This window comes from Neovison vison, chromosome 6 (genome assembly GCF_020171115.1).
Source record: "Neovison vison isolate M4711 chromosome 6, ASM_NN_V1, whole genome shotgun sequence".
Taxonomy (NCBI): domain Eukaryota; kingdom Metazoa; phylum Chordata; class Mammalia; order Carnivora; family Mustelidae; genus Neogale; species Neogale vison.
The window spans coordinates 171,460,092-171,486,998 of NC_058096.1; the positions used below are offsets into that span (position 1 = coordinate 171,460,092).

The 26,907-nt window shown below is 38.0% G+C and overlaps 1 protein-coding gene across 4 annotated transcripts in view; it reads right to left on the reverse strand.

Annotated features, from left to right (window-relative positions):
- ATG7 (autophagy related 7) overlaps positions 1-26,907 on the reverse strand; it is a 254,848-nt gene that overhangs the window by 153,500 nt on the left and 74,441 nt on the right. For all 4 annotated transcript variants that reach the window (XM_044252987.1, XM_044252989.1, XM_044252986.1 and 1 more), the window contains exon 17: positions 21,997-22,077. In XM_044252987.1, the coding sequence (XP_044108922.1) occupies positions 21,997-22,077 (81 nt within the window). The remainder of the gene's footprint in view (positions 1-21,996; positions 22,078-26,907) is intronic.

A 26,907-nucleotide genomic window follows, 5' to 3' on the forward strand; every position in this document is an offset into this window, starting at 1 on the left:
TAATAAAAAACACTATCTGGAAGGAAGAATTGAGGGGTGGATTGATGGATGTATGCACTTAACCTCCCCCCCATCGATCTGTGGACGGCTTCTTAAAAATGTGTCATTTCCAATTAGAGTTGTTTGAAACTAAGTAAGCATGAAGTCTAGTTTATCATCTTAAAAGATGAGCAGTACTTCTTAAGATCCTTGCAAAGATAAATATATATAGTGAGGAGAAAGAAAAGAAAAAGGAAGGTCTCCTAAGAAGGTTTCACAACCTTCAAGTTTTGGATAGTGGTAGAAGATCAAAGAACCACGGCAGACCCTTTGTGGAAAAATTAATCTGCTTCACCTCCCCTGACCCGAAAAAAGAAAAGCTAATCGGACACAATTTCATCTAAATCTAAAATAGCTACTCTAAAAACTATAAAACACTTATGAAAGAAGTTGAGGAAGACACAAAGAAATGGAAAAACATTCTATGCTCATGGATTGAAAGAATATTATTAAAATGTCTATGCTACCCAGAGCAATCTACATATTCACTGTAACCCCTATCAAAATACCACCGACATTCTTCACAGAGCTGGAGCAAATAATTCTAAAATTTGTATGGAACCAGGAAAGACCATGAATAGCCAGAGGAATGCTGAGAAAGAAAACCAAAGCTGCTTTTGGGCATCACAATGCTAGACTTCAAGCTATTTTACAAAGCTGTGATAATCAAGACAGTATGGTATTGGCATAAAAACAGACACATAGCTCAACGGAAAAAACTAGAGAACCCAGAAATGGACCCTCAACTCTATGGTCAATTAATCTTCGACAAAAGAGGAAAGAATATCCAATGGGGAGAAAAAAGTGCCTTTAATAAATGGTGCTGGGAAAACTGGACAGTCACATGCAGCAGAATGAAACCAGGTCAATTTCCTTACATCATACACAAAGATAAACATTCAAAATTGATGAAAGAACTAAACGTGAGACATGAATCCATCAAAATCCTAGAGAAGAACATAGGCAGCAACCTCTTTGAACTCGGCCACAGCAACTTCTTGCTAGACATGTCTCCAAAGGCAAGGGAAACAAAACCAAAAATGAACTATTGGGACGTCATCAAGATAAAAAGCCTTTGCACAGGGGCACCTGGGTGGCTCAGTGGTTTAAAGCCTCTGCCTTCAGCTCAGGTCATGATCCCAGGGTCCTGGGATCGAGCCCCACATTGGGCTCTGCTCAGCGGGGAGCCTACTTCCCCCCCCTCTCTGTCTGCCTCTCTGCCTACTTGTGATCTCTCTCTGTCAAATAATTAAGTAAATCTTTTTTTTTCCAATTTATTTATTTTCAGAAAAACAGTATTCATTATTTTTTCACCACACCCAGTGCTCCATGCAAGCCCTGCCCTCTATAATACCCACCACCTGGTACCCCAACCTCCCACCCCCCTGCCACTTCAAACCCCTCAGATTGTTTTTCAGAGTCCATAGTCTCTCATGGTTCACCTCCCCTTCCAATTTACCCAAATAATTAAGTAAATCTTAATTTAAAAAAAAAATCTTTGCACAGCAAAGGGAAGAGTCAACAAAGCTAAAAGGCAACCTAAAGAATGGGAGAAGATATTAGCAAATGACATATCAGATAAAGAGCTAGTATCCATGATCTATAAAGAACTTATCAATCTCAACACCCGATAAACAAATAATCCAGTCAAGAAATGGGTACAATACATGAACAGACATTTCTCCAAAGAAGATACAGAAATGGCCAATAGTCACATGAAAATTCAGCAACAATATCACAGTTCAAGATCACTCAGCATCAGGGAAATACAAATCAAAATCACAGTGAGATACCACCTCACACCAGTTAGAATGGCTAAAATTAATAAGACAGAAAATGACAAATGTTTGGCGCAGATGTGAAGAGGAACCCTCACTGTTGGTGGGAATGTAAGCTGGTGCAGCTGCTCTGGAAAACAGTACGGAGGTTCCTCAAAGTTAAAAATAGAGCTACCCTAGGACTCAGCAATTGCATTACTAGGGATTTACCCCAAAGAATAAATGCAGTGATCCAAAGGGGCACCCACACCCCAATGTTCATAGCAAGCAATGTCTACAATAGCCAAACTGTGGAAAGAGCAGAGATGTCCAAAGACAGATGAATGGATAAAGATATGGTATATATAACGGAATATTACTCAGCTATAAGAAAGGATGGACACTTAACCATTTACATTGACATGGATGGAATTGGAGGTCCAGTTGAGTGAAATATGTCAATCAGAGAAAGACAACTATCATATAGTTTCACTCATACGTGGAATATAAGAAATAGTGCAGGGGATCATAAGGGAAGGGAGGGAAAATTGAATGGGAAAAAATCAGAGGGAAGAAAACCATGGGAGACTCTTACCTATAGGAAACAAACTGAGGGAGGGGCAGTGGGTGGGGAGATAGGTAATTGGGTGATAGGCATTACGGAGGCCACAGAGGGTGGGGCAGTGGGTGGGGAGATAGGTAATTGGGTGATAGGCATTACGGAGGCCACGTGATGTGATGAGTACTAGGTGTTATATGCAACTGATGAATTATTGAATACTACATCTGAAACCAATGATGTACTATATGTTGGCTAACTGAATTTAAATTAAAAAAATCTAAAATAGCTCTCTTTTTAATTCTACCATAAAAGCAAAATAAACTATAATAACAATAACAATAATAATAATTTGACCTTACAAAATTGTGCTGCTTAATAAGCATGATATTATAATGATCAAAATATTTACAAATAGATGATCTGACCAACTAATCTAATCTTTTTAGACTTACACATGGCAGGTCATAAATTTGAGGAGGGTTTATTTTAAATATGGACAAAAGTCAACAAGGAGATGAACTGTAAAAATGCTAACAAGAAGCCTTTCTAAGAAAGACTATTACCCAAGCCGTTCAATACATTCATTTGAATATTTACAGAGCCTGCTCCAGGATACAGGCTTCTTGGGGACATTCACTATGTTTCTGTATGAGAAATATCCTATTTTTTTCTCATCTTTTTTGTTGTGGTAAAATAAATATAAAAAATCCTCCTTCTTAAATATTTCTAAGTGTTCAGGTCAGTGGCCTGAGTGGCATTAAGTACATTAATGATTTCTACAACCATCCCCATCACCTTCCATCTCCAGAACTCTTTTCATCTTGCAAAACTGAAACTCTACACCCGTTAAATGCAAACTCACCATTTTTCTCCCCTAGCCCTGGTAACCACCATTCTACTTTCTCTCTCTAGGAATCTGACTATTTATTCTAAGTACCTTATTTAAGTGGAGTCATGCATTTTTTGTCTTTTTGGGACTGGCTTATTTCATTTAGCATAATGTCCTCCAGGTTCCCCCATGCTGTAGTGTGTGTCAGAATTCCCTTCCTCTGGAAGGCTAAATAACATTCTGTTTTATGGACAGACCACATTCTGTTTGTTGATTCTTCTACAGATGGACACTGGGGTCCTTCTGTGTTTTAGCTATTGTGAATAATCCTGCTATGAACAGAAGTGTACAGGGGTGTTATTTTTGCCAAGGAGATAATCAAATATTCACTGTAATGCACAATTTTTGCAGCACTATTTTTACACTTGTGATATTCATTCTTTGGTCTCAGGCTTATTAATACCTAATGTTTTGTTGGTTTGTTTTTATTGTATCATTTCATTATCATTCTAATTTATATAACCAGGTTGGGGAAAAAGAACTGGATTACCTTACCTATTTAAGTATTAACACTAATATTTAAGTATTAACACTAAGAGAAATTTTCACCCCAATTAAATAGAAATAACTCAAGACAAAAAAATCCTAAAAAATACAAAAGTAAAACATGTACATTAAGTATAAGTTGGTTTCAAAAAAAAAGTATAAGTTGGTTTCTTAAGTGACCTTCTTTCATCCCTTATCATCTAAGCTTGTTGAGTTGTGTGACTCAACAATGCCTAAACAGAAGGAATCAGACAAGAACTCTCTCTACCTCTCTATATTCTCATCTGAACACAAACAAGCTTAAATACCCACCATCTTAAAAAATATAATCTCTCTTGATAATCTTATCACCTTCCCCCAATGACCTCAACAGTAAAAAATGTCATCGAAAAATTTACGTTTCATTCTATGAATAGAGGATAAGAAGGCAAAGAGAGATTACAATTTTATCTACTGTGAATACCAGTCACTACTTTAAAAATGAAATTTTTAGGGATAGAGCTTTTCTTTCTCAGTCCTCTTTTTAACCTAAGTCATATTTTTTCATGACTATAATAAACTAAAGATATTCTTTTAAGGATCATTTGGAGGATCCCAGGACATTAAAAAGAGTACACTTGAAACCCTGATGTAACAAAGTACAGCTTTCTAAAGTCATTCTTCAAAGGCACAAGAACTAGAGTCTTGGTCTGAAAGCACACATCAGAATCCCCTAGAGACTGGGGCCACATCCCCAGTTCCTCATTAATTAATTAAGAACTTGCATTTCTTGTGAGTTTCCATAAGACATGGATGCTGTGGGTCACAGGACCACACTTTCGAACACATCTTCTTTCTTTAAGCAGGAGGACCTTCTTTTAGACTCAACCCATGAAGAAGCATGTATGTTCCCTTAACATTAAAAACTCATCTTAAGCTGTTCCTCCTAAAAGAAATTACTGTGTGATACTGTTTATTTAGTAGTTTTAGTCAATTCCCTTAATAAACTCTTTGTGGTAAAAAGGTTTTAGGTGCCCTGCATAGAGAGCCAGCTCTCATTAAGAAAATTATTACCTCAAGTGACTTTGTAATGTGTGAATATTGGTTCAGTGACTTTCTTTTCATTCTGGAACTGAGACTTATACAAGCATATATTTGGCAGGCAAGGTCCATTGAGAAAAACTAGGCATTTGATTATATTATTTCATATATTATTCTCTATCTCCACCTGCATGGCCCTTGATGTCACTGCCATAAACTAATAGCCTTTGACTGGAAATAACCCAGACACAGGTTTGGTTTGACTCATGGAATATTTGGGGAAAAACACATACTTGAATTAAAACTAAAAAATCAGATGCTTTGATTTTAGAATTCAGATTTCCATTTACTCTTAAAACAACAAGAAAAAAAAAATAGAAGATCTGGCAACACTATTCCTAGATTTCTACTGGTCAATGATCATTTAGAGTTGGACCCTAGCTGCCCCTCAGAGAGAACCTGAGCTCTAGCTGGCCATAGTCTGCATTCGTTTTCTGTCATCTTCACACTGGTTCACTCCATTCATGTATTTATTGGCCTGCCCTATAGGCTTGTATATGTGGATGCCCAGCATAAGAGGGAATATGTGGTAGAGTCTCAACTTCAGAAAGTATTATACTCTGGCTTAAATAAAGTATGGTATAGGTAAGCTCCTTTGGACTCAATCCCTTATGGCCTAAGCTGTTGAGTTGTGTGACCTACCAGTAGGCCACCTCTACTTTTGCGTTAGAAACATTCAGCCTAGAAGGACCCATTCTCTAAAAAGCAGTGTGTCAGGTTAAGACTCTTTCATGTATAGCCAAAAGAATAATGTAAATGATTTTCAGGTGTGTACCTGAAAACACCTGCAAGCACAAAGCTTATACATTATTTTAATCTTTTGGTCATGAAATAAAACATTATATATAACATTATAACATATAATGTATATAATATATAACATATAACATTAATATAATGTTATAACATTAACAGACATAAACCATTACAGCTTAAAATACTATCAAGAACACCAATATGTCAGAAGTCCCTACAAAGCCCACTTTACAATCACAACACCCCACTTGCCTCTCTGAGGTAAACACTGACTTGTAGGATAACCACTTCCTTATTCTTTTTAATTCTTCCACCTAAGTGCGCTTGTGCTTCCCGAACACCATCCCTTAGCTCTACTATATTTGAATGCTGAACTCAGACATTTATTCATTTGTATCTGACCTTTAAAAAATTTATTACCATGTTGGAGGCACCTGGGTGGATCAGTTGATTGAGCATCCCACTCTAGGTTTTAGCTCCAGTCATGATCTCAGGGTCATGGGATTGAGTCACAAGTCAGGCTCTGAGCTCAGTGGGGAGTCTGCTTGAGATTCTCTCCTTCTCCCTCTCCCCACCTTGCACATATGTGCATGTGCTCTCTGTGTAATAAATAAGCTCTTTTAAAACATTTAAAAAATTTTTATTTTAAATTTATTTTAAATTTTTATTTGACAGACAGAGATCACAAGTAGGTAGACAGGCAGGCAGAGGGAGAGAGGAAGGGAAACAGGCTCCCTGCTGAGCAGAGAGCCCTATGCGGGGCTCGATCCCATGACCCTGAGACCATAACCTGAGCCGAAGGCAGAGGTTTTAACTCACTGAGCCACCCAGGTGCTCCACATTTTTCAATACTATGTTAAGATACATGCTAATTGTGCTCTGTTTCCACTCTTGGCTTTGTTCATCTTTTTTTGCTCTTTAGTTTCTACCTTTGGCTTGTTTGCATTTGTTATGCTGCCTTTTCTGACCTCCTGAGATAAATATTTGCTCATTAATTTTAGGCCTTTTTTTTTCTTTTAAGGCTATCCATTTTCCTGTTAGGTTACTCTTTTACCTATATCCTATAAATTTTTATATGAAATACTTATCATTCACTTAAAATACTTAATTTTCATATCTTCCTTTTTTAAGATTTAAGAGAGAGAGGGAGAGAATTCATGCACACACACAACTGGAGGAGAGGCAGAGAGAGGAGAAGCAGACTCCCGGCTGAGCAAGGAGCCCGACGTGAGGCTAGATCCCAGGACCCTAGGATCATGACCCAAGCTGAAGGCAGACACTCAACTGACTGAGCCCCCCAGGCACCCTCCATTAAATCTTCTTCAATTCATGACATTTTTAGGGGCATATACTTGAATTTCCAAGTAAATACATGGGGATGATTTTCTAGTTATCTAGTTACTACTGATTTCTAGCATAATTACATTGGGATAAAAGTAAACATTCTGTATAAGTTTTGATCTTTGATATTTGTTGAGACTTGCTCAATGACCCAGGCTATGGTAAATTTTTGTAAAATATTATATGTGTGGTTGACAAGAATAGATACTTCAGTTTGGTATAATGTGTTCACTAGGCTTCTTATCATGTTGATCAGATTTTCAATTACCAACACTGACCTTATCTTGTACGCATCTGTGAGACAATAGAAAAAAATAGAAAAATATATATATATTGATCTCTGCCCCCAGTCTCTGGCGCAGACCTCCTGAAACCCTTATAATTTACTAAGTGATAAGAGCACTCTTACCTTGTCTTTTATATTTCCCATCTTTTTGTCTCTTCATGCTTCACCTTGAATAGATTTTTTCATACCAATTTTTTTCTGGTCACTGATTTTCTCTATAAGTCTATAAACTATTCACTTTGTTTTTATACTTTGGTTGTAGAATTTAATTTTTTTTTTAATGTACAAAGCCACACTCTAAAGTTCTCAGTCCCTGCTGAAACTAAACTTTGGCTTTTATTTAATTCTGCAAAAGTAGTACATTATAGTCTGCTTCTGATAATTCCAGTATCTAGAATCTCAGAGTCTATTTCTGTTGTCTGTTGCTTCTGTTAGTTCTTGTGTTTGGTATCTTCTTTCTTTGTGTACCTGGTTACCTCTGATTATGGCTGGATACTATAGTTGAAAAATTATTTGTGGAAGTAAATTTGAGGACTGGTATTATCATATTCTCCTTTAAGATTTCATTGCTTTTACCTATGGGCATTAGCTACATGCAGTCATCTTAATCCAAGTCAACTTTAAAGTTTGTGGGCCACTCAGATAATGTGAAACAGAGCTGCAGTCAATATGAGTGTTGGTTTACTTCCAGTTACAATTACACCTCAGTGTATCTCTTCAGGGAGTCCCAGCTCAAAGTGGGGAATGGTTTATCAGACTTCCAAAGCTTGACAAGATCCAGACTATAGTTTTTAACCTTGAAAAGATACCAAAGGTGATCTCAGGCTCTCAACTTCCTTTTCTTGATCAGCAAATGCCCATAAGATAAAAGAGCCCCCAATTTCAGGCTCACTCCTCTCTGTCACATTCTCTCCCAAATCTCAACTTAATAATTCTTCATAATTTATTAGTTCTTCGATGTTTTAGAATATTAAAAAACAATGATATATCTAGTTTCTTTGTGTGACTGCAGTAAAAGAAGTGGTTTGAATTATATGGCTCCCATGAGTTAAATTACTAATCTTCCAACATTCTTTTATGTATTATATCCTTAGCACATGGCCTAACCTTGTCCATACCTGCCCCAAAGTGAAAGCTCTATGGTATTCCTTGAAGATCAGGATAGGTATTCCTGGTAGCAGCCTTTTAGTACAGAGGCACTATAAAGAATTAAGGTTCAAGTTACAATTCCTATAATTCCTCTGTGACCCTGGACAAAGATTTCTCTGCAAATTGGGTGGGAGATACTTCCATGCATATCAGAAGATTAGATGGAGGAATGGAAAAGAGCTTGAAAAAGCCTTTAAAACTAATTCTGTTTCTCCTCCCCACAGGTGAACTATTCATCCATGGCTCTAGTTAACTCATCATAGTAGGCCAGTGGTCAACTGACATTTCAGGTCACTCGTTAATGGCTAGCAACATTATGCAAGACACAATATTCCAGGTGCAAATAAAGAGATAGATAATGTTAGGTTATAATTTATTTTAAAATACTTCAGCATACATAGTGTGTACATGAATAATGTGCACTATATATTCTCTACATCCTAAGGGTAGTTACTTAGTATTTGAGGCACCCTAATGAGGAATGTATCATCTAGGTATAGATCACATCTGAAAGACTAAGTAGAAGAGATCCAACCTCCTGAATCTGAGTATACTAATTATAGCTACCTACATTGACACTGGAGGGTTTTCCTAGTGAGTATAAAGGAGGAGGAGGAGGAATAATTTTTCTGATGAAAGTAATAGTGCTCAAGATATATGGGCTGGATGGAAATATAACCTTATATGCATGAGGATTCTAAGAATCTGGCAAACGAGGCAGCCTACCATTCTTTGCAGTGGCACTCTGGGCCTAAGCTTCTGCTCCTGGGTCTGGACAGTTAATAGAAGATTTCATCATCTGATATGACTGAAAGATTAGATATATCCTTTAACGAGAATATGTTTGTATCTGTCTCTACTGAATATCTGATGTGAGATACATATGAAAAAGATGAGTTTGGGCTTTTCTCAGTCTGTAAGAACTGGCTGACCAGCTTTTGTGTCTGTTTACTAATAAATGTTCACATCTGTGGCAAAATTTGGTCCAAGACTTGACTTTATTGTTACAAACCACATAGTAGCAAGATAACCTGTAACCATTGGAAGCTACCAATTTCTACCAAGAAGATTAAAATGCAGTTTAGTTTGCAACAATTATGGTGCATCAAATTTCCCAAATGGATCCTGCTGGGAAGTAACCTCAAAGCAGGAACATCATGCTGATTAAGCTAATGTACAGACTTGCCATCCTGGACCATCCAAGAGAAAGGCTGTTTCTCTTCAGTGGGAAAACCACAGGAAGCTACAGAGACAGCCTTGGGGTGTGGGTTTTGCTGGGCCTGGAAGCCTGCCAAAAATACTATCATTCTGTCTCAGCCCCTGGAATGCAATGATACCCAAATTTTTTTTTGGTTTTTTTGTTTTTAATAACTTTTTCCCACTGATTGCCCCCAAACCACCTGGACTCTGTATTTTATTCAAAATGATGTCATTTAAACAATATCTGTATTTAAAGGAATAGATAGATGGGAGGCAAGTATCCTATTTTCATAAGTAGATGAAAAAAAGAAGTATTTGCATTTTTAAAACAGTACTGTCTTAGATTCTTAGCAGCTGCATGTCCCTACCTTCCAAACGTTTTTAAAAATATTTAAGTTGAAAATTAAAACAGCCAAGTGAACTGTTTGTCATAAACAACTCCTTTAAGAAAAACTTTGAAACTCCCATCCCTGCCCCCAACACCTGTGCCAGAGGGCACCTCGAAGTTGCTCTAGTGCACATAAATTTTCCTGATGTCACAGTCTGAAATACATTCTTCTGGGTCAGGATTCTCCTTTAAAAGGACAAGTCTCCTTTAAAAGGACAAGTCTCCTAGTTGGTTTACCAAATTTAACCAACCAGTCCTCAGAACTGCTAAAATTTTACATGGAATCTTCCCCACCCCTACTCTCCCAAAGACAGTACAGTGGAATTCTATTAGTGTTATTCCTGCCACATCATTGTCTGGGAGATGCTTAATATGGTAGGTAAGTGAACTGAGAGGGTTGGAAATCGTGGACCTCCATGTCATTTCGTTGATCCTAATGAGCTCTTGGCTGGGGTAAGATGGGGTAGCCCTCTTGCTGGACACTTTCTGGGAAGCTTGAAAAGGACACTGAGAAGACATCCACAAAATGGTACCAAAGAAAGAAACACTGCAGCATCTGACAGGATGAAGCCAACTCTTCATCCACTTACAGCCATAATATGGAAAGGCAAGATGCTTGGGGCTGGAGAAAGGCTTCCGAGGAACAGTGTGGGACAAGGGCAAGAATAATAGCACTGGCAGAAGCAGGCCTGGCGCTGTCAGAGAACCACCATCATAAGTTTCTTATGCCCCTGCCCTCTAAGGGTGAAGAGGAATTCACAATTCAAAGACAACAGTCAAGAAGTCTTTCCCGCGTTGGTGGTATAGTGGTGAGCATAGCTGCCTTCCAAGAAGTCTTTCCCAAGGTCATGCCAGCTCATCTAGAGTTGTGGGCCTGATACTAATCCCAGATACCTACACAGGAACTTCAGCAAGTAAGAGGATTCACCTCCTCCCCTAGTGCACATTCCCAGGAACATTAAACCTCAGCTTCATTCTGGTTAATAATGAAACCCCTAGATTAAATGCCTACATGACAAGAAAAGTGAAAAGGAAAGAAAAAGACAAAGAATCTAATACCTTGCATATTTGCTCACCTCTTGAGGCCATGCCCTTTTAAACGAATTGCTCATCCTTTTTTGGTTCCCAAAACCTTTGCAGCCTCTAAGGATAGAAAGACTTTATGGCTATAAATTACTAAGTGAGCCTATTTATGAAAAGAAATGGGAACGACATCTGATTTCTGCTTATAAGAAGGAGCAATTAAGAAGATTTATAGTACCAGGTGCCTGGGTGGCACAGTCAGCTAAGCGTCTGACTCTTGATTTTGGTTCAGGTCATGATCACAGGGTTACAAGATAGAGCCCCATAGAGGGCTCCATGCTCAGCCCAGGAGTCTGCTTCAGAGTCTCCTTCTTCTTCTCCCTTTGCCCCTCCCCCTGTACTCTCTCACTTTCTCTAATAAATAAAAAACGACAAAAAAAATTTATAGTACCAACTATAGGACACTTGGCACACAGCTCTCATTTAATCTTCATTGCCACTAAAAAGATTATCTTAACTATTTTCCACTCAAGTGAAGCACAGAAAGTTTGAGATACTTTTCTTTGGTCACACAGTGGGCAGTGTCATCTCTAAAGCCAGTGCCCACTTCAATGGCACAAACCATACTAAAATGTCCTGCTGTCTCTCAGCCAGCTCATAGACAGAAAGTTAGCATACTCCTAGTTCCTCGCACTGGAACTTTCATTTATTCAGACCCACGAACTGAAGCTCTTGCAGCTTTTTAATTCTTGAAGCTTTCCTTGCAAACTGCTTTATCCCTTGATTCACAACATGCAGCTTCAAATTACTTCGAGCCTTCCCAAAATACCAAACCCACCCTTCAGAGGTCAAGAACTCACGAATGCTGAGGCTATTAAGGGAAAATATTGTGAGATCTGAAGCAATTTCCCAAGAAGAACATGTCAACTGTTTTGAGTGAGCACAGCAGAACTGAAACAAGCACATTGCCTCCCCCAGGGACACTGTGAAAGGGCCACTTCTTGGGACTTGCAGTCCTTTTGCACAGTGTGATAGGGTGTCACAGGTCTCATTTTTCAGGTATCAAGGGCCTATTGGAATATTCTTAAAAATAAGCAGTTGAGCGATTAGGCAAAGAACAGCAGATGTTAGGAAATAAAACTGACTCCTCCAATAGAGCCAAGTGACGTGTGTGTTTTTGTTTTCTAACACATTACTCTACTAGGAAGTCAGTTTATACTTGTTTACTTTTAAAAATCTTCTTGCATTATGATTGAAGTCAATCTGTCAGGTCAAATTGAACTAACAGGAAATCTAGATATGGGCCCATAAAGAGTGAAGCTGGGCTCACGTCCCACATTTGGGATATGTGAGAGGTATTAACTCTACAGGGAGTAACTCAACTCAGTTACCACTTGTTACCATCTTTTCCCCACGTCAGGGTCCTTCCTGAAAGAGCTGCCATAGGGAAATGTCAAGCACAACTAAGAACTGAGAGAAACCCAAATTTTCTCTCCCCTTTACAAAGAACACAAAAATATGATTTTACATGGATTTCTATCCCAAGCTGGAGTGCTGACAAAGTCCTTGAGAGTATCCAAATGCTCCAGCAAATCCAGAGTCAACTACAAAGATACGAATGCTGTCTAGAGTCATGAAGATGGGTAATCTCTGACTACAGGCCTTGGGACTATGCCACAGAGCCCTCATGGGAGGCGAGGCAGTTATCCTAGAGATACTGTCATTCCTCAAGACCCCACTGGATATGCACTCATGAAGTTTTAACACGGTGGTTCTTATGTCTGTTCTCCCACTGACTGTTTACATTTGGCACACTTGCAGCCATTTCAGGATCACAGGGAAGGTATTTTCCAATTTTAGTCTGATGGCTATAAATTCAAGAGGTCGAATTTGGGTCTACCCTTTAATTACCCACTAGGTATTCTAGAAAAAAATATGTTGTCTTTTCTTCCTTGTGAAGAAAAAAGTCTTCAGTTTCTAGGATGAAAAAATTACTTAAAACTAGAGAAGACCAGTGATGCCTAGCTGTCTCAGTTTGTAGAACATGTGACTCTTGATCTCAGGGTCATGACTTCAAGCCCCTGTGTGGCATAGAGTTTACTTAAAATTCAAAAGAAATTTTTTAAAAACGAGGGAAAGCTAGATATTCTAGAATTTATCACTGTCATCACGTAAATATCACATAGGCAAGTCATAAGGATAGTAATGTTAGGATTAGGATATTCTCAAACTGTTCGTTCACAACTTCTATGGCAAAAAATGCTGCAGAGGGGCACCTAGGTGGCTCTGCCTTCGGCTCAGGTCATGATCCCAGGGTCCTGGGATCAAGGCCTGCATTGGGCTTTCTGCTCAGCAGGGACCCTGTATCCCCTATCTCTCTCTGCTTGCCTCTCTGCCTACTTGTGATCTCTTTCTGTCAAATAAATAAAAAAATAAAATAAAATAAAATCTTTTTTTTAAAAAAAAAAGGCTGCAGAGATTAAGTTCTTTTAGAAATACCTGGACAGGATACTGGAAGGCCTTCTAGAAAAAATAAAATGGAGACTCTTAAAAATCCTGCAGAAGAGCAAGCAAAATTCTTCTAAGAATCCACTGCCAAAATGTGTCCTTTAATAAAATGTTAGGTCATCTTTGATGAATCCCAAAGGCTCCTCGTTTTAATATACCCTGGAAATGATCTTCCAACATAATAACAAAACATCAAAAGCATCAACTAAAGCAAAGGAGAGAGTAAAAGCTGAAAGAGAAGATCAGAAGGATAAACATTCAAAACCTTGAAATACATAATATTCAGTAATAACTACCACTTATGGCACAATGATAAATCACACCTCTGCACTAACAGGCAAAGGCATTCTGCGACTGAGTTCCTAGACAGTATAGACTATCCTACTTCTTTCTTAACCTGTTTTGCTGTTCATTTATTCATCTATTAAATCATAAACTTTTCCTGACATTCAAAACATTTAATCATTTCCTACCAGTTACTAAAAACTAATTACGCCTTCCAAGCTAGGTATATTTCTTGAGTAAGGATGTTTATATAATTCTGGTATAACAAGTTATTTTATCATGTAATAAATTTTACTATCCTATCTAGAAGGATATCATTGGAAACCTCAGAGGCTCTTCTTCACCTCTATATCATTCAAAATCACAGTATCATGAATTAAGAGTTCTAATGTTTATTCAAGTGAACTCCTGGGACAGTAGTCATTAAAATAAATTCATGGAAATATTTATCTGGGTGTGTTCAGTATTCAGCTTAGTTATATGTTGTATACAAACTCTGTATGTACAAGCATGTACATCCATTAAAAAATCTCCTATTTCAAACTGATGGCTCCCTTATTTTAAAAACCCAGCAGTTACTACCACGATCCTCTCTCCCTCCCTCCCTTCTTTCCAAAGCTTTTAAGGGTGGAGGGAGAAGTAAAGAAGATAATATAAAATATTTTATGAATCTAAAAATAATATAAAACATAAGTTATATTTTATGTAAGTAAAAAGGAAAGAAGAAACATGAACAGATAACTGGGGCTTTGTTCATCAGGAGTCAAATCAATGTACCACTAGAATAGTGACAATGAACTCCTAGAACTCTGAAAGGGTCAGTATCTTCCCCCATCCTAAATGTAGCTGGGCCTAAAGAAATGGATTAGCAGATCAAGAGATTCTACAATCTTAGTCATAAAACAAAACCCAGTGGTAGATGAGCTCCTGAATCTCTCTTTACAACAGCTGAGGAAAATGAGTCTCCAGAGAGAGATGGCCAACTTTCCAAAGCCATAGAAGAGGTCATGGTGGAGCTGGTTACAACACTTGTTCCCCAGTGTCTTATCCAGAACATTTTGGGAATGGTATCAAAGAAAAACCCATAGAACAAGGGTGCCTTCCTAGGATCCACAGGCATATTTCAGGCACTTTATAACACCACTGAAATTGTCTGGAAAATTGTGTATGGCTTTACGTTTTTTTGTTTGTTTGTTTGTTTGTTTTTTTCAGGGAAGCAGGGTCTGCTGCTTTGGTCAGTCTGAACTAGGTCCAGGGTTCAAAAATTTTAGGCACCACTCTGTCAAGGATGGGCTTGGGGTGCAGGAGGGAGGGAGAGGCTAAAAGTGAATGAGATTAATTCCAAACTAAAAGGAACCCAGATTTTCAACAACCTGAAGATTTTACTTGGGCCAGACAGCCAGTGGAACCATGTAAGATAAACTTTCTGGTCTGGATGGTCAAAGGATCCTATAAGAAAAACATGTGTTCAAGCAAACTTGGATTGTTTGTGACCAAAGGTGACAGGGAGAAGAGCAAGCAGTACAAACTTAACTACTAATTAGGTGGTCTCAGAAGACCACTGGTCAGAAGTAACAAGCAAGGCACAGTTCTCTGGAATCAAGGGGGAAGGTTTTGGCAGTATTTGTCATGAGTCATGATGGAAGGTTTCTGCAGCTTCTCAAAACCAGGGCAGCCTTGACCTTCAATCAGGCTTCTCATTCTACCTGCTTGTACAGTGAGCCCGGAAGGGTTCCACATACCCGGGGTGACCTATTTCAATCATAGGGCTCTTTGTTTTCTCATTTCTGATGTCAACGTCAGTCCCAGAAGTGGGCAAAGGCCTTGGTACTTGGTCACAGGGAACTAAACACACGTCAGCCATTGCAATTTCCCTGGGAAACAGAAAATATTTTCCCTACTCTATGGATGAGGAAATTGAAGCAAAGGGAGAAATGTCCAAGGTTTTTCAAGGAGGTGAAGAGCCAAGAGCTCCGAGGTTAGAGCTTGCAGCTATGATACTCCACACTGGCTCTGGCTGGATATTCTGGCTCCTTTAGGGAACCAAGTGGCTCTGGAGATTGGGGAAACACTAGTTGCTAAGCATAAGATGTGCGATACAGTTTACACCACTCAACCGTGCATATGAAATCCATCACACATTACAACAGAAGACTTGAAGCCTCACTAGGTAAACGAGATAGGAAAAAGGAACCTGGGGGTTACTCATCATTTTCCAAATCAGAGATTTATGTCCCTTTTGGAAAGGAGAAGGAAAACCTGGCTGCAGCCCAGTTTTGAGTAATATTTGCCACTGAGAAGCTGTATGCAAAAATTCCTGGCACAAACTTTGGAGAGCTCTTCCGATTGGGCTCTGGCCAGTCCTTAAAAATGATTGAGATTTAAAACCCTATCAAATCAGAGAAGCAGGGAGTGTCCTTGGTGCAGAACCATAAATCTCTCTCTCTAAAGCTAATTTCAAACATAAAATAGGAATGTTCAGAGAGAAAAATTATCTACACATACCTCCTTACATAGAAATTTTTTTTTCTTAAGTCAGAAAGAGTAGAGGTCAATGGCTAACCGTGGGCTAAGTGGCTAGAATACTGTTGATTATCTTCTTTAACCTTAAATATATTTTCTGATTTTACTATAATTAAAATAGATTGCTGTGGAATAAAAAATAAAATTAACTAAAGAAAATATAAGTGCTAATAGGCAACAGAGAGCCAGAGCTTATCTCATCCAACTGAGTCATTTAACAAAAGAAGAAATGGAGGCAAGCAGAGCAGGGAGCACCTTGCTTGTGGTCACTCGGGCAGCCTGCAAGGGACTCGGAGCCAAGACCCTGGAAATCCCCAGAACGACTTCCTGGCCTCCACACCACACTGTTGCAGCTGCTGGATTCCTTAGGCTAGGAAACCCCCTAAGCTTGGTGCTAGGTGAGAAACAAGTTTACACGGCATTGTAAAATTGAAAACAGCAGCCTCCAATGTCAGACAAAGTACACTAGATTCCAACTCAAGAATAGCTGAAATTGAAACGGCACTCAGAGAGGAGGGTTGGGAGAGAACTGGATGTCTGATGCTCTGTCGCAACGGCTACATTGAATGACTACCCTGAATGACTCTGTGCCTGTACCAGGCTTTCTTTCTTCTGGCTACTGTTGCAATTCCCCATCTGCAGGGTCTTCCCCTCTTGTTCTGTCTCCCATGTGTTTCTAAAAATTCCTACTCATCCTTTAACATCAACTCCGAAGTCACCTTCTACAACGCCATCCTTGGTCTCTCCTGTTTGAAAAAGTAGGGGGTACTAGCACACCACTGCAGGAGGACACACCTTGACCACACAGCGTATTACTATATAAGTGAGATGACTGCTGCTGCGTTACAAGTCTGCCACATCCTCTAAATAGCATTCATTTTAATCATCTTTGTATCTCTGGCACCCAGCAGGGACTCAAATGGCAGCTGAATAAATGAACACCTGCTAACAGCCATACAGGAAGACTTTAACCTCTTTTTGCATATCCATGACTTGCCTTTCTATCCTCAAAAGGGCATATTTGTTGAACCTGAGGCAACAGATTGCTTTGGAGGAGAGGTTTTTCTTAAAGTTTAAAAAGCTAAATTGAGTATCATTATTTCACACTTAAATAACAAAGAAATAGGATAGAGAAACGTTAGGATTACATAGTATAAGAAAAATAAATGGACAGGTTGGCAAAAAAAAAAAAAAAAAAAACCCAAAAAAACCCAAAAAACCAACATGTAATTTACTACATGAGGATACCAGCCAAAGTGTATTATTCCTACACCCGCTCGATCACTCAAGGCACATGTACACAGATACATACAAAAAGTTAATAGCAAGTCACCATGGGAAGTTTAATCATAACTCATCAACAGAAGAGCTCATGGCATGGTAAACACCAAAGTGTATTATTAGGGTTGCTAATTGCTAATTAAAATCCCCAGATCAGGTTTCTGGGCACAGCTTGCTACATCTGTGCAGTGGGCAGGTCCCAGATGGTATGAAAACCAAGACTGGGGCCTGCTTCTTCATGCAAGGCTATTCCTGCAGAATCACAAAGGTTATGGGTGACAGATTGTGCAATGAGAACAATATCCACATGCAGTCATGTCAGGCACAGTCTTGCTCCCGAATATAGATTTGAGATAAGTTTCTAGTCAACTTCCAGGACCCAGAAATTAGGCTATTATTGCATGAAATACCAGAAAGTGCCTAGCTTGGTATTCAACATACTGGTATTCATCATACTGTTCTCATTCCTCGATATGGTCTGGGAAGGGAGACACAGGGATTTCCTGGGGTGATAGAAACATTCTAGATCTTGATTGAAATGAGGGGTACACACATGTATACATTTGTCAGAACTTACAGAATTGTTCTCTCTTAAGATTCATGCCTTCCACTGTATATAAATTTTACCTAGAAAAAAAGGACCATGCATAAAAATTGAACTCTAATTAATAGGTTTATTTTCTGCAGTAGTATGAGCTAGCAATTTTGAAACTACTTTCTGTATATGCTAGACTTGAGCAGGGAGTAAATACACACAGGATAGTAAGAGCCAGGTTTCTCACCGTTGGAGAAGGTAGTTACAAATACAGGAAGCGGGGGAATAACCTCACCAAAGGGGATAAGGCTCCTAACATGAAGATACATCATCACGTCTTTTGTAGTTCTGCCAAAATTTCATAACCTGACTCTAATCATAAGGAAATATTAGACAAAATCAAGATGAGGGAAATGCTACCAAAAAACCGGCAAGACATCACCATGTTTAGGTTAAGAGAAAAAAAAAAAAAAAAAAGGCTAAGGAACTTTTCCAGATTGAGGGAACCCAGAGAGACAGAACAACTAAATGCAGGCAGGCTTGATCCTGAAGTGGATCCTGAATTGGTCTGGGAGGAAAAAAAACCTATAAAGAACATTACTGGTACAAATAACAACATTTGAAATACCGACAGTGGATTAGATGATAGTATTGTGGCAACATTAAACTGCCTGAATTTGAAAATATATTATGTTTGGGTAAGAGAATATCCTTTTTCTTAGGAAATACACATTGAAGCATTTAGTTGGAAAGGACCACAATGTCTCCAACTTACTCTCAAAGTTGCAAAAAAAAAAGAGAAGGGTGAGGAGGAGGAAGCACGGCGGGAGGGAGGGGAGTGTGCACATACATAAATGGGGCAAAATGCAAACAAACGGTCAGTCTGGAGAGTATAAGGAGGTTCTCTGTACTATTCTTGCAACTTTTCTGTAAGTATAAAATTATATCAAAATATAAACTACCAAAAAATACCCTAACTTACCCCCAAAATATTTAGATGAAAGGCTAATAATAACTAATTCAGTGTATTATGAGAAATTCTTTCAAGAATATTGGTTTTAAAATTCCATTTTTTTCCCTGCTGGTAGCAATCCACAAAAACTTCAGTTAGCTCTAAGTTCCTTTTCGGAACTAAAAACAACTCATATAGCTTCAAATAAGACTTTTTGAAATTCTGGGGCAGATACTATCATTTTAAGAAAGTCTTTTAACACAATAATCAGAAATTGGAATGAAAATGCCTCTTCATTACCCTCCTCCCTCCAGATTCTTCAGTATTTTTTCTGTAAGATGGAACAATTAATCTGGCTACCTGCCAAGTTAAAACCAAACAAGGTAAGAAACTATTTGTGTGTAGATGATTCGGCCTTCCCTGACATAATAGAGAACTCTACTCTTCCCCACCTTATAAAAGGTCTATACATACATATAAATATGGTAATGAACAGAGCATATTACTCAGCAGAGCTTATTCTATTTCGCCCATTTTCCCCCCATTTTTTTTTTTAAAAGATTTTATTTATTTGATAGAGAGAGAGAGATCACAAGTAGGCAGGGGGCCGGGGGAGCAGGCTCCACTGAGCAGAGAGCAGGACACAGGGCAGATTCCAGGATCCCAAAGAGATCATGACCCGAGCAAAGGCAGAGGCTTAACACCCTGACCCACCCAGGTGCCCCTAACTCCCCCATCTTTCTGTCTGTATTTGTGTTAAATTAGATATAAGTATGACCTTGGTCCTGAGGGTGGGGGGGATGTTGGGGGATGGAGGCAAAAATACCAAACACTACCAAAGGAAAAAATTACTTCATAGATATCAAAGCAGAATTTTTAAAAAGTCATTTTAGCCCCAAAGAATCTTTTTGAAACAATAACAACTATGATATGTCTCAGTATAAAAATATTATGCTAAGTACGCATTAAGAAAAATTCGCATGCACAGCGATGAAACTATAATTGGATTTGTCATTTCAAAGTATTAATGTTGGGTTTGCAGATAATAGAGAATGACATTCTCCTAAGCGAATTAAGAAGTTAGCCAAGTAAGTAAATACTGTGTTTCTACTGTAAGGAAATACGTGCACCAGTGAAGCAACCTTTTCAGCACAAAAGAAATTTAATACCCAGACCACATGAAAAGTGATCGCTATGGGAATAGCACAGCTGTTAAAATCCAAAGCAGTTTGTATTAAATTGTCCAGCATGTTTATGTATAGCAGGACTCTCAGAATGACCACCAAGAGGAATTAACTTTGCTAACAAAAAAAGTGATACCTATATTTAGTTTAATGCTTACAATAAGTGTGAAAGCATTAAAACTGCAAAGCAATTCTCTTTCAAAGAATAGAAGGGACCTCAGTTAGCTGGTATGTTTGTGATTCTTTCACAAACAGTATCTCAAGTAATTTAATTAGAAATAGAACAAGAAAGAATGGGTGTTTGCATTTCACTTACAGAACCCAGTTACCTTTATTTCACTGAAATGCCTGATCTACAAAAAGCCACAGAAAAACTGGTACCTGTGCCAAATGAGTTCAGCATGAAAATTAATACTGCCAAGTTATTCTGAGACCAATTAGCTCAGCCATTCAAAGGAAAAAAAATGTGCTAACTAAAAAGCTTATAATTCTAAAACTTGCATTTCTGAACACAGAAGTAGACATCCTTAAGGCCTTGACTTGAACAGAGAGACAACAAAAACAAAACAAAACAAAAAAAAACACAACAACAACCGAGCTCGTGGGTCACTACTGAGAAATGGTAAGCTTTAAATCTAAACACTGACACTTGGGATGCATAATGATAAAACAGCTTAGTTTACTTCTTGAAGAAAAAAAATTACTCTAAATGTTTCAGCACCTAAAATTAACCAAATTTATCAACATTCTCAAATCTGAGTTAAGTTTTTAGACTGGTTAGCATTGTGCTTCTCAGCTTCTCATAGATTTACAGACCAAGTAAAGTCCTCGCCCACTAACATACACGGGGATGGGTGGGGGTAAGCTTATCAACTCAGAGTGGAGAGAATTTCACCAGAATCCAATCCTTTCTGTACTACCAGATGAGTCTCCATGGCAAAAAAAAAAAAAAGTCCTAAATTAGAAGTAAGAGGCGAGGGTTTGGGATTAATGATCCCAAAACTATTTTGCCAATACTTGAACATGAAAATCTTATCGAGAAGTTTGAGTTTTAAAAGCCCAGTTTAAATCACTGGGCATCAATGGCTTAAAGAAAATACAAAAGAAAATTAGCTATAAATTAGCTATAAAAATTAGCATACAAAAGAAAGTTAGCTATAAATACACAGTATACAGGCACAATTAACTCAGACTGTCTCTAGGCCTATGAAAAAGTGAGATGCCATCACTGTAGTTTGGAGATACATCAGCCGGTTCCCATTACAATGGAGGACATGCCAGCTCTATTTTTAGAGCCTCTGGAAAGATCAAAGCTGAAGGGGCCTTTTTATGTGCTCCCTAGCCAGGCCCCTAATCTCTGTTTATTTTTTGTCATTATATAGATCTCCAAAAGACAAACCATGAGGACTGCCTAGTATCTATCCCTCCTCCTCTAAGAACACTTAAAAATTGCTCCATGATGGTCCATGTGAGCAAGGAACCTCCGGGTAGGAGCAAAACCTAAAAGTTCACAATCAAGCTAAAATTATTGTGATGCAAGTATTGATACAGAACTACAATATCTAATTCAGTCTCTCTCTGTACTATAAATCAAACTTTCTCAGGCTGGTTTCTCTGTGAGAATGAATATACATAAATGACAAATCCCCTCCAGTTTTTTAGACCCCAGCCCTCCCCCTCAAAAAAGTCCTCAGTTGGTTTCAGTGCCTCTTGCTGGTAAGGGTAACAGATTCATTTTGAAAAACAAGTCCCTCAAATGCAGAATGACTTACTTTGGAAGAACAAGCTGTACATTTGTCAAACGCCAGACTGACAGGAAGGACATTATCAAATCGTGACAGAAATCCCCGGATCTAAAAACAAAACAGAACAATTGACATCAAGCTCAGAAAGCCCATACCTGTGAAATATATTTGTAGTTTCTGACAAAAAGTGGGAAATAATATGGTGGTCTTGACAGATTACCAGCAAAAATGAAGTACAGCATGGACAGTTTTCCTTGTACTGTAATCAGTTTGAAGAAGAATTATAGCATGTCTTTTATTCCATTAGGAACCTACAAACTTTGTATACAGGATATGATATTGGGTGGGGCTTCATAGGTGAGGCCTGGGGATTATACCAGGCAGAGATGGTTCTAAATTTACATCTAGTTATTTGCTTGACTTGGAATAGATAGGGATAAAAATGCAAAACATCACCAAATTTATGGGGAAACAGCGCCACCTCAAGCATAAACTTCTGGACTACAACTAACTGCCATTTTCAAGGAATCCGCTATAACCAGGTTTCAAAAACTAGGATTTAAGTAATTGACTGAGAACATTATACCTCTCTAGAACTATACTTATGCCAAACAGGAAATTTTAAGCTGTTGTGTAGATCAATAACATACTATTATGAAAAACATGAATGATAAACTGTTAAGTCTCCACAGGACTTGGCATTTATAATAAGTCAGACAACATGAATGAATCCTCTCATGAGTTAAATTATTTGATCTTCCCCACTGTCTCCATTTTATGTTGATAAAATTCAGATTCAGAAAGGTGACACAACTTGGCTCAGGAAAACAGAAAATGACAGAGCTAAGATTCAAAAGTAGGCGTCTTTACTCCAAACACGGTCTAGCCTCTTCCTTTTACCTTACCTCCCTTCTTCCCTTTCTCTCATGACATCACAGTTTTGTCTTCAATATTAGATCTCAACATAAATTGACAATCTCACTTGAAAAGAGCAAAACAACCCAGCCACACACTCTTATTGTCTTTAGCTACCCTACCAACAATTTCCCCAAAATAAAAACAAGTAAAACCTGACAAAATCTTCAAAGAAAAAAGCTTTCTCCTGGATTGGGATAACTCCCATATTCATGCCCTCACTGCACCTAGTCTAACTCCACGTTCGTTCTGGAAAACCGAACATGGCTTGGCTGTCTTTTAAATACCCTTTTCAATGTAATCCAAAATCAAAAGAGCGTTTGGTAGAAATGATAAATTAGAGAGCTGTATTAGTTAGATGGCCTCACTGTGAACCTCCGAAAAATGCAACAATCTTTTAGTTTCCTAAATCTCAGGAATGTGGTAACCATTTCATTATATAGTACTGGAGGCACAATCAGGGTTTAAGTTTGCTATTCAGGACACCAAAACAGGAGACATCAAACTTCTAGGAAAGACTTTAACAGGTCATAAATGGGAATGCTGAGATCCTCATAAGATGAAGAAGTGAGAGGCTTAAAAGAATTCTCAAAGTGAGTCTTCTCATACCTCAGTTACTTTTATATTACATTTATATATATACATACATATATGTTTATATATAAATACCTTTTATACTAAGTTCCAAAAAAAGTGACCATATTTTGCACATTTTCTATTAAAATGTTCATTGATATAGCCTATGTAAATGCCTCCACAGGCATTTTGTGGAAGAAAACCACAAAAAGGTTTTCTTCATTCTTTTTTCTCCTACACCTAACATCAAGCTTTATGCTATATAAAGAAATATTGGTAATTTTCTCTGCTAAACTGTCTCATGATTACAGATAGGAGGTAAAGTTGAAGGCAAGGAAGACAGAAGACCAAGATAGGAGCAGGAAAAAAGGCAGGAAAGAAGAAAATAAAAACAAAAAACACAGGTGGTGAGCAAGAGAAGAAAAGGGAACCAAAATGAATGGACTGGCCAAGTATGGGCCACACACTATTGTTTAGCACCCCCAGACAGCTCTTTACTAGGAAACTGTGATTCATTTTCCCAGGAAATGAAGTAAAGTAACATCTGTGTATGAGGCCTTTTAAATTCACCAAGTTGGTATCAGAAGGCCTAGAGCTCAAAGTAATTAGTGTTAGGTAATTTTATTTTACTTTTAAAGATTTTATTTATTCATTTGACAGACAGAGATCACAAGTAGGCAGAGAGGCAGGCAGAGAGAGAGGAAGGGAAGCAGGCTCCCTACTGAGCAGAAAGCCTGACTCTGGGCTTGACCCCAGGACCCTGGGGATCATGACCTGAGCCGAAGGCAGAGGCTTTAACCCACTGAGCCACCCAGGTGCCCCTAGTGTTAGGTACTTTTAAAAAGGAAGGCCTTTTTCTCAAACTAATGCATCAGCCTCCTAATGGGTATCTCCACAGGTGAGCTCCCATCTTTCCATATAATGCCACACCCTGCCATTGATGTATTTTTTTAATACACAGCTCCTGGGTGTGTCACTTTTTTCTTTTTTTAATCAACTTTCTAGAGCTGAAACAAACACGACAGAGAATTCCTTATGCTGGCATTCAAGATCCCCCACTAACCTGGGACCATCCTGCCTTTCTAATTATGTCTTAAATTCAGTCTGCTCATAGGCCTCATACAGCTACTAACTAAGCTGAAATACAACTTCCTTCCAAAGACATTTCTGAGTTCCTGACCTTGTCTCATGCTGAATTCTGTGACTCAGAACCCTTCCTTTTGGAAACAGCTACATAGCCAAATCTCCATCTTCCTTAAAAACCACTCAATGCAAACAGACCTTTCATAAATCCTTAATCTACCTATCATCAAGTTTAGAGATAATGTCTCCATCACATGAAATCCTTCTTTTTGATATTTATTATTAAATACCTTGTGTAATAGTTATTTTAGAAACCCCAACAGGTTAGTAGAATATAATTCGTGTACTATAAAATTCATCTTTTAAAAGTATATGATTCAGAGACTTTCAGTATATTCACTGAATAATACAATTATCATCAATATCTAATTTCAGAACATTTCATTACCCCAAAGAGAAACTGAGAACCCAGAAACAATTAGTCCTCATTCTTCACTTTCCCCAGGCCCTGGTGACCACTAATCTACTTTCTATTTCTGATTTGTCCATTTTACATATTTCCTATAAATGAAATCCTACAAGACTGGCCTCCCTTACTTAGCATGTTTTCACCTATATTATATCCTGTTTCTGTACTTGATTCCTTTTTGTTGCCAAATAACATTCCATTATATGGATATACCACATTTTGTTTATCCATTCATCAGTTGGGACATTTATTTTGGGTATCGACAAAATTGGATATACAGTAATTCCCATTATGTTACGAATTAATGAGTCGTACGGTAACTGTATTTTTTAACATTCTGAGGAACTGCCAAACTGTCTTCCAAAGTGACTGTACCATATTATATTCCCACCTACAAGGCTAACACTTGTTATTGTCTTTCTGATTACAGCCATCATAGTGAGTCTGAAGTGGTATTCTCACTGTGGTTTGATTTGCATTTCTCTAATGACTAATAATGCTGAACATGTGCTTTTTGATCATTTGTAAATCTTCTCTGGAGAAATGACTACACAAATTCTTAGAACAATTTTAAATAGGGTGCTTTTTTTTTTTCTTTTTATTGTTGAATTTTAAGAGTTTCTAAAAAAGATATTCTGAATACAAGTTTCTTTTCAGATAAGATTTGCAAATATCTTGTCTCATTCTACGGGTCATCTTTGCACTTTCTTGATGGTGTTCCTTTTGAAGTGGAAGACTTTTTATTTTCATGAAGTCTTATTTATGTTTTCTTTGGTTGCCCTGTCTTATGGTGTCATATATATATAAGAGACCATTGTTTAACCCAAAGTCATGAGGATTATGTTTTCTTCTAGTTTTATAGCTTTAGCTGTTATATTTATGTCTATGATCCGTTTTGAGTTAACTTTTGTATATGGTATGAGATAAGCATCCAAATTCATTCCTTTGCATGTAGAAATCCAGTTGTCCCAACACTTTGTTGACAAGACTATTCTCCCCAATTGAATGGTTATCAAATGACCATGAATTTAAGAATTCATTTCTGGACTCTCATTTCTATTCTGTCGATCTATATATCTATCCTTATGACAGTACAACACTGTCTTGATCAGAGTGGCTTTGTACTAAGTTTTGAAACTTTGTTCTTCTCTTTCAGGATTATTTTGGCTATTCTGGGTCCTTTACCTTTCCATATGAATTTTAGGATCAGTTTGTATGCTACACTGAACAAAAATATTTATTTCTCTTGCCTATAAAGGGCAAGACATAGGTTGAACTATTTGCACTTGGCCATAGCACAGTGACATACATATTATGTCACTTTTAAGAGAGACTACATATTACTATGAAATGAATGAATGAGAAAAAACACAAACATCCCAAAGCCTACCAAATTATTCATATCTCAACTATACAGAGAAAACAAGTCGGAAATAAACCACAAGAAAAACTCCAATGTAGCACCATTCACATTTTCCAGGCAATCTGAAGCCCTTCCCACATCACTAATGCTTTAAATCCCCAGTATTAAAAATGCACTGAATTTCCACAATATGCTCTTCATTCCCCCGATCTTACAAGAAATGGGTAAAATTTAAAGAGCAGGGATTACTACTTAAAATTTCAGCACTTTCCTTAGACATGGTTAGAAATCGCAGAGCAATCTAAAATCCAGGTACTCTATGCAAAATCCTAATAAATATACTCACACATATGTAAGAGGCCAGTCCCCAATTCACATCCAAGACGTTTTAACAATTTGTTCTTAGCTTGGGTGAGGAAAAATTCACCATCATCTTCCCACTTAGAAGTGCGCAAAGGATGCAAAGCAATATGCTCAGTGTTTTTCTAAACTTGCCAGAGCAGAGAGAAGAATCCCCTAGAATTTGATTCAA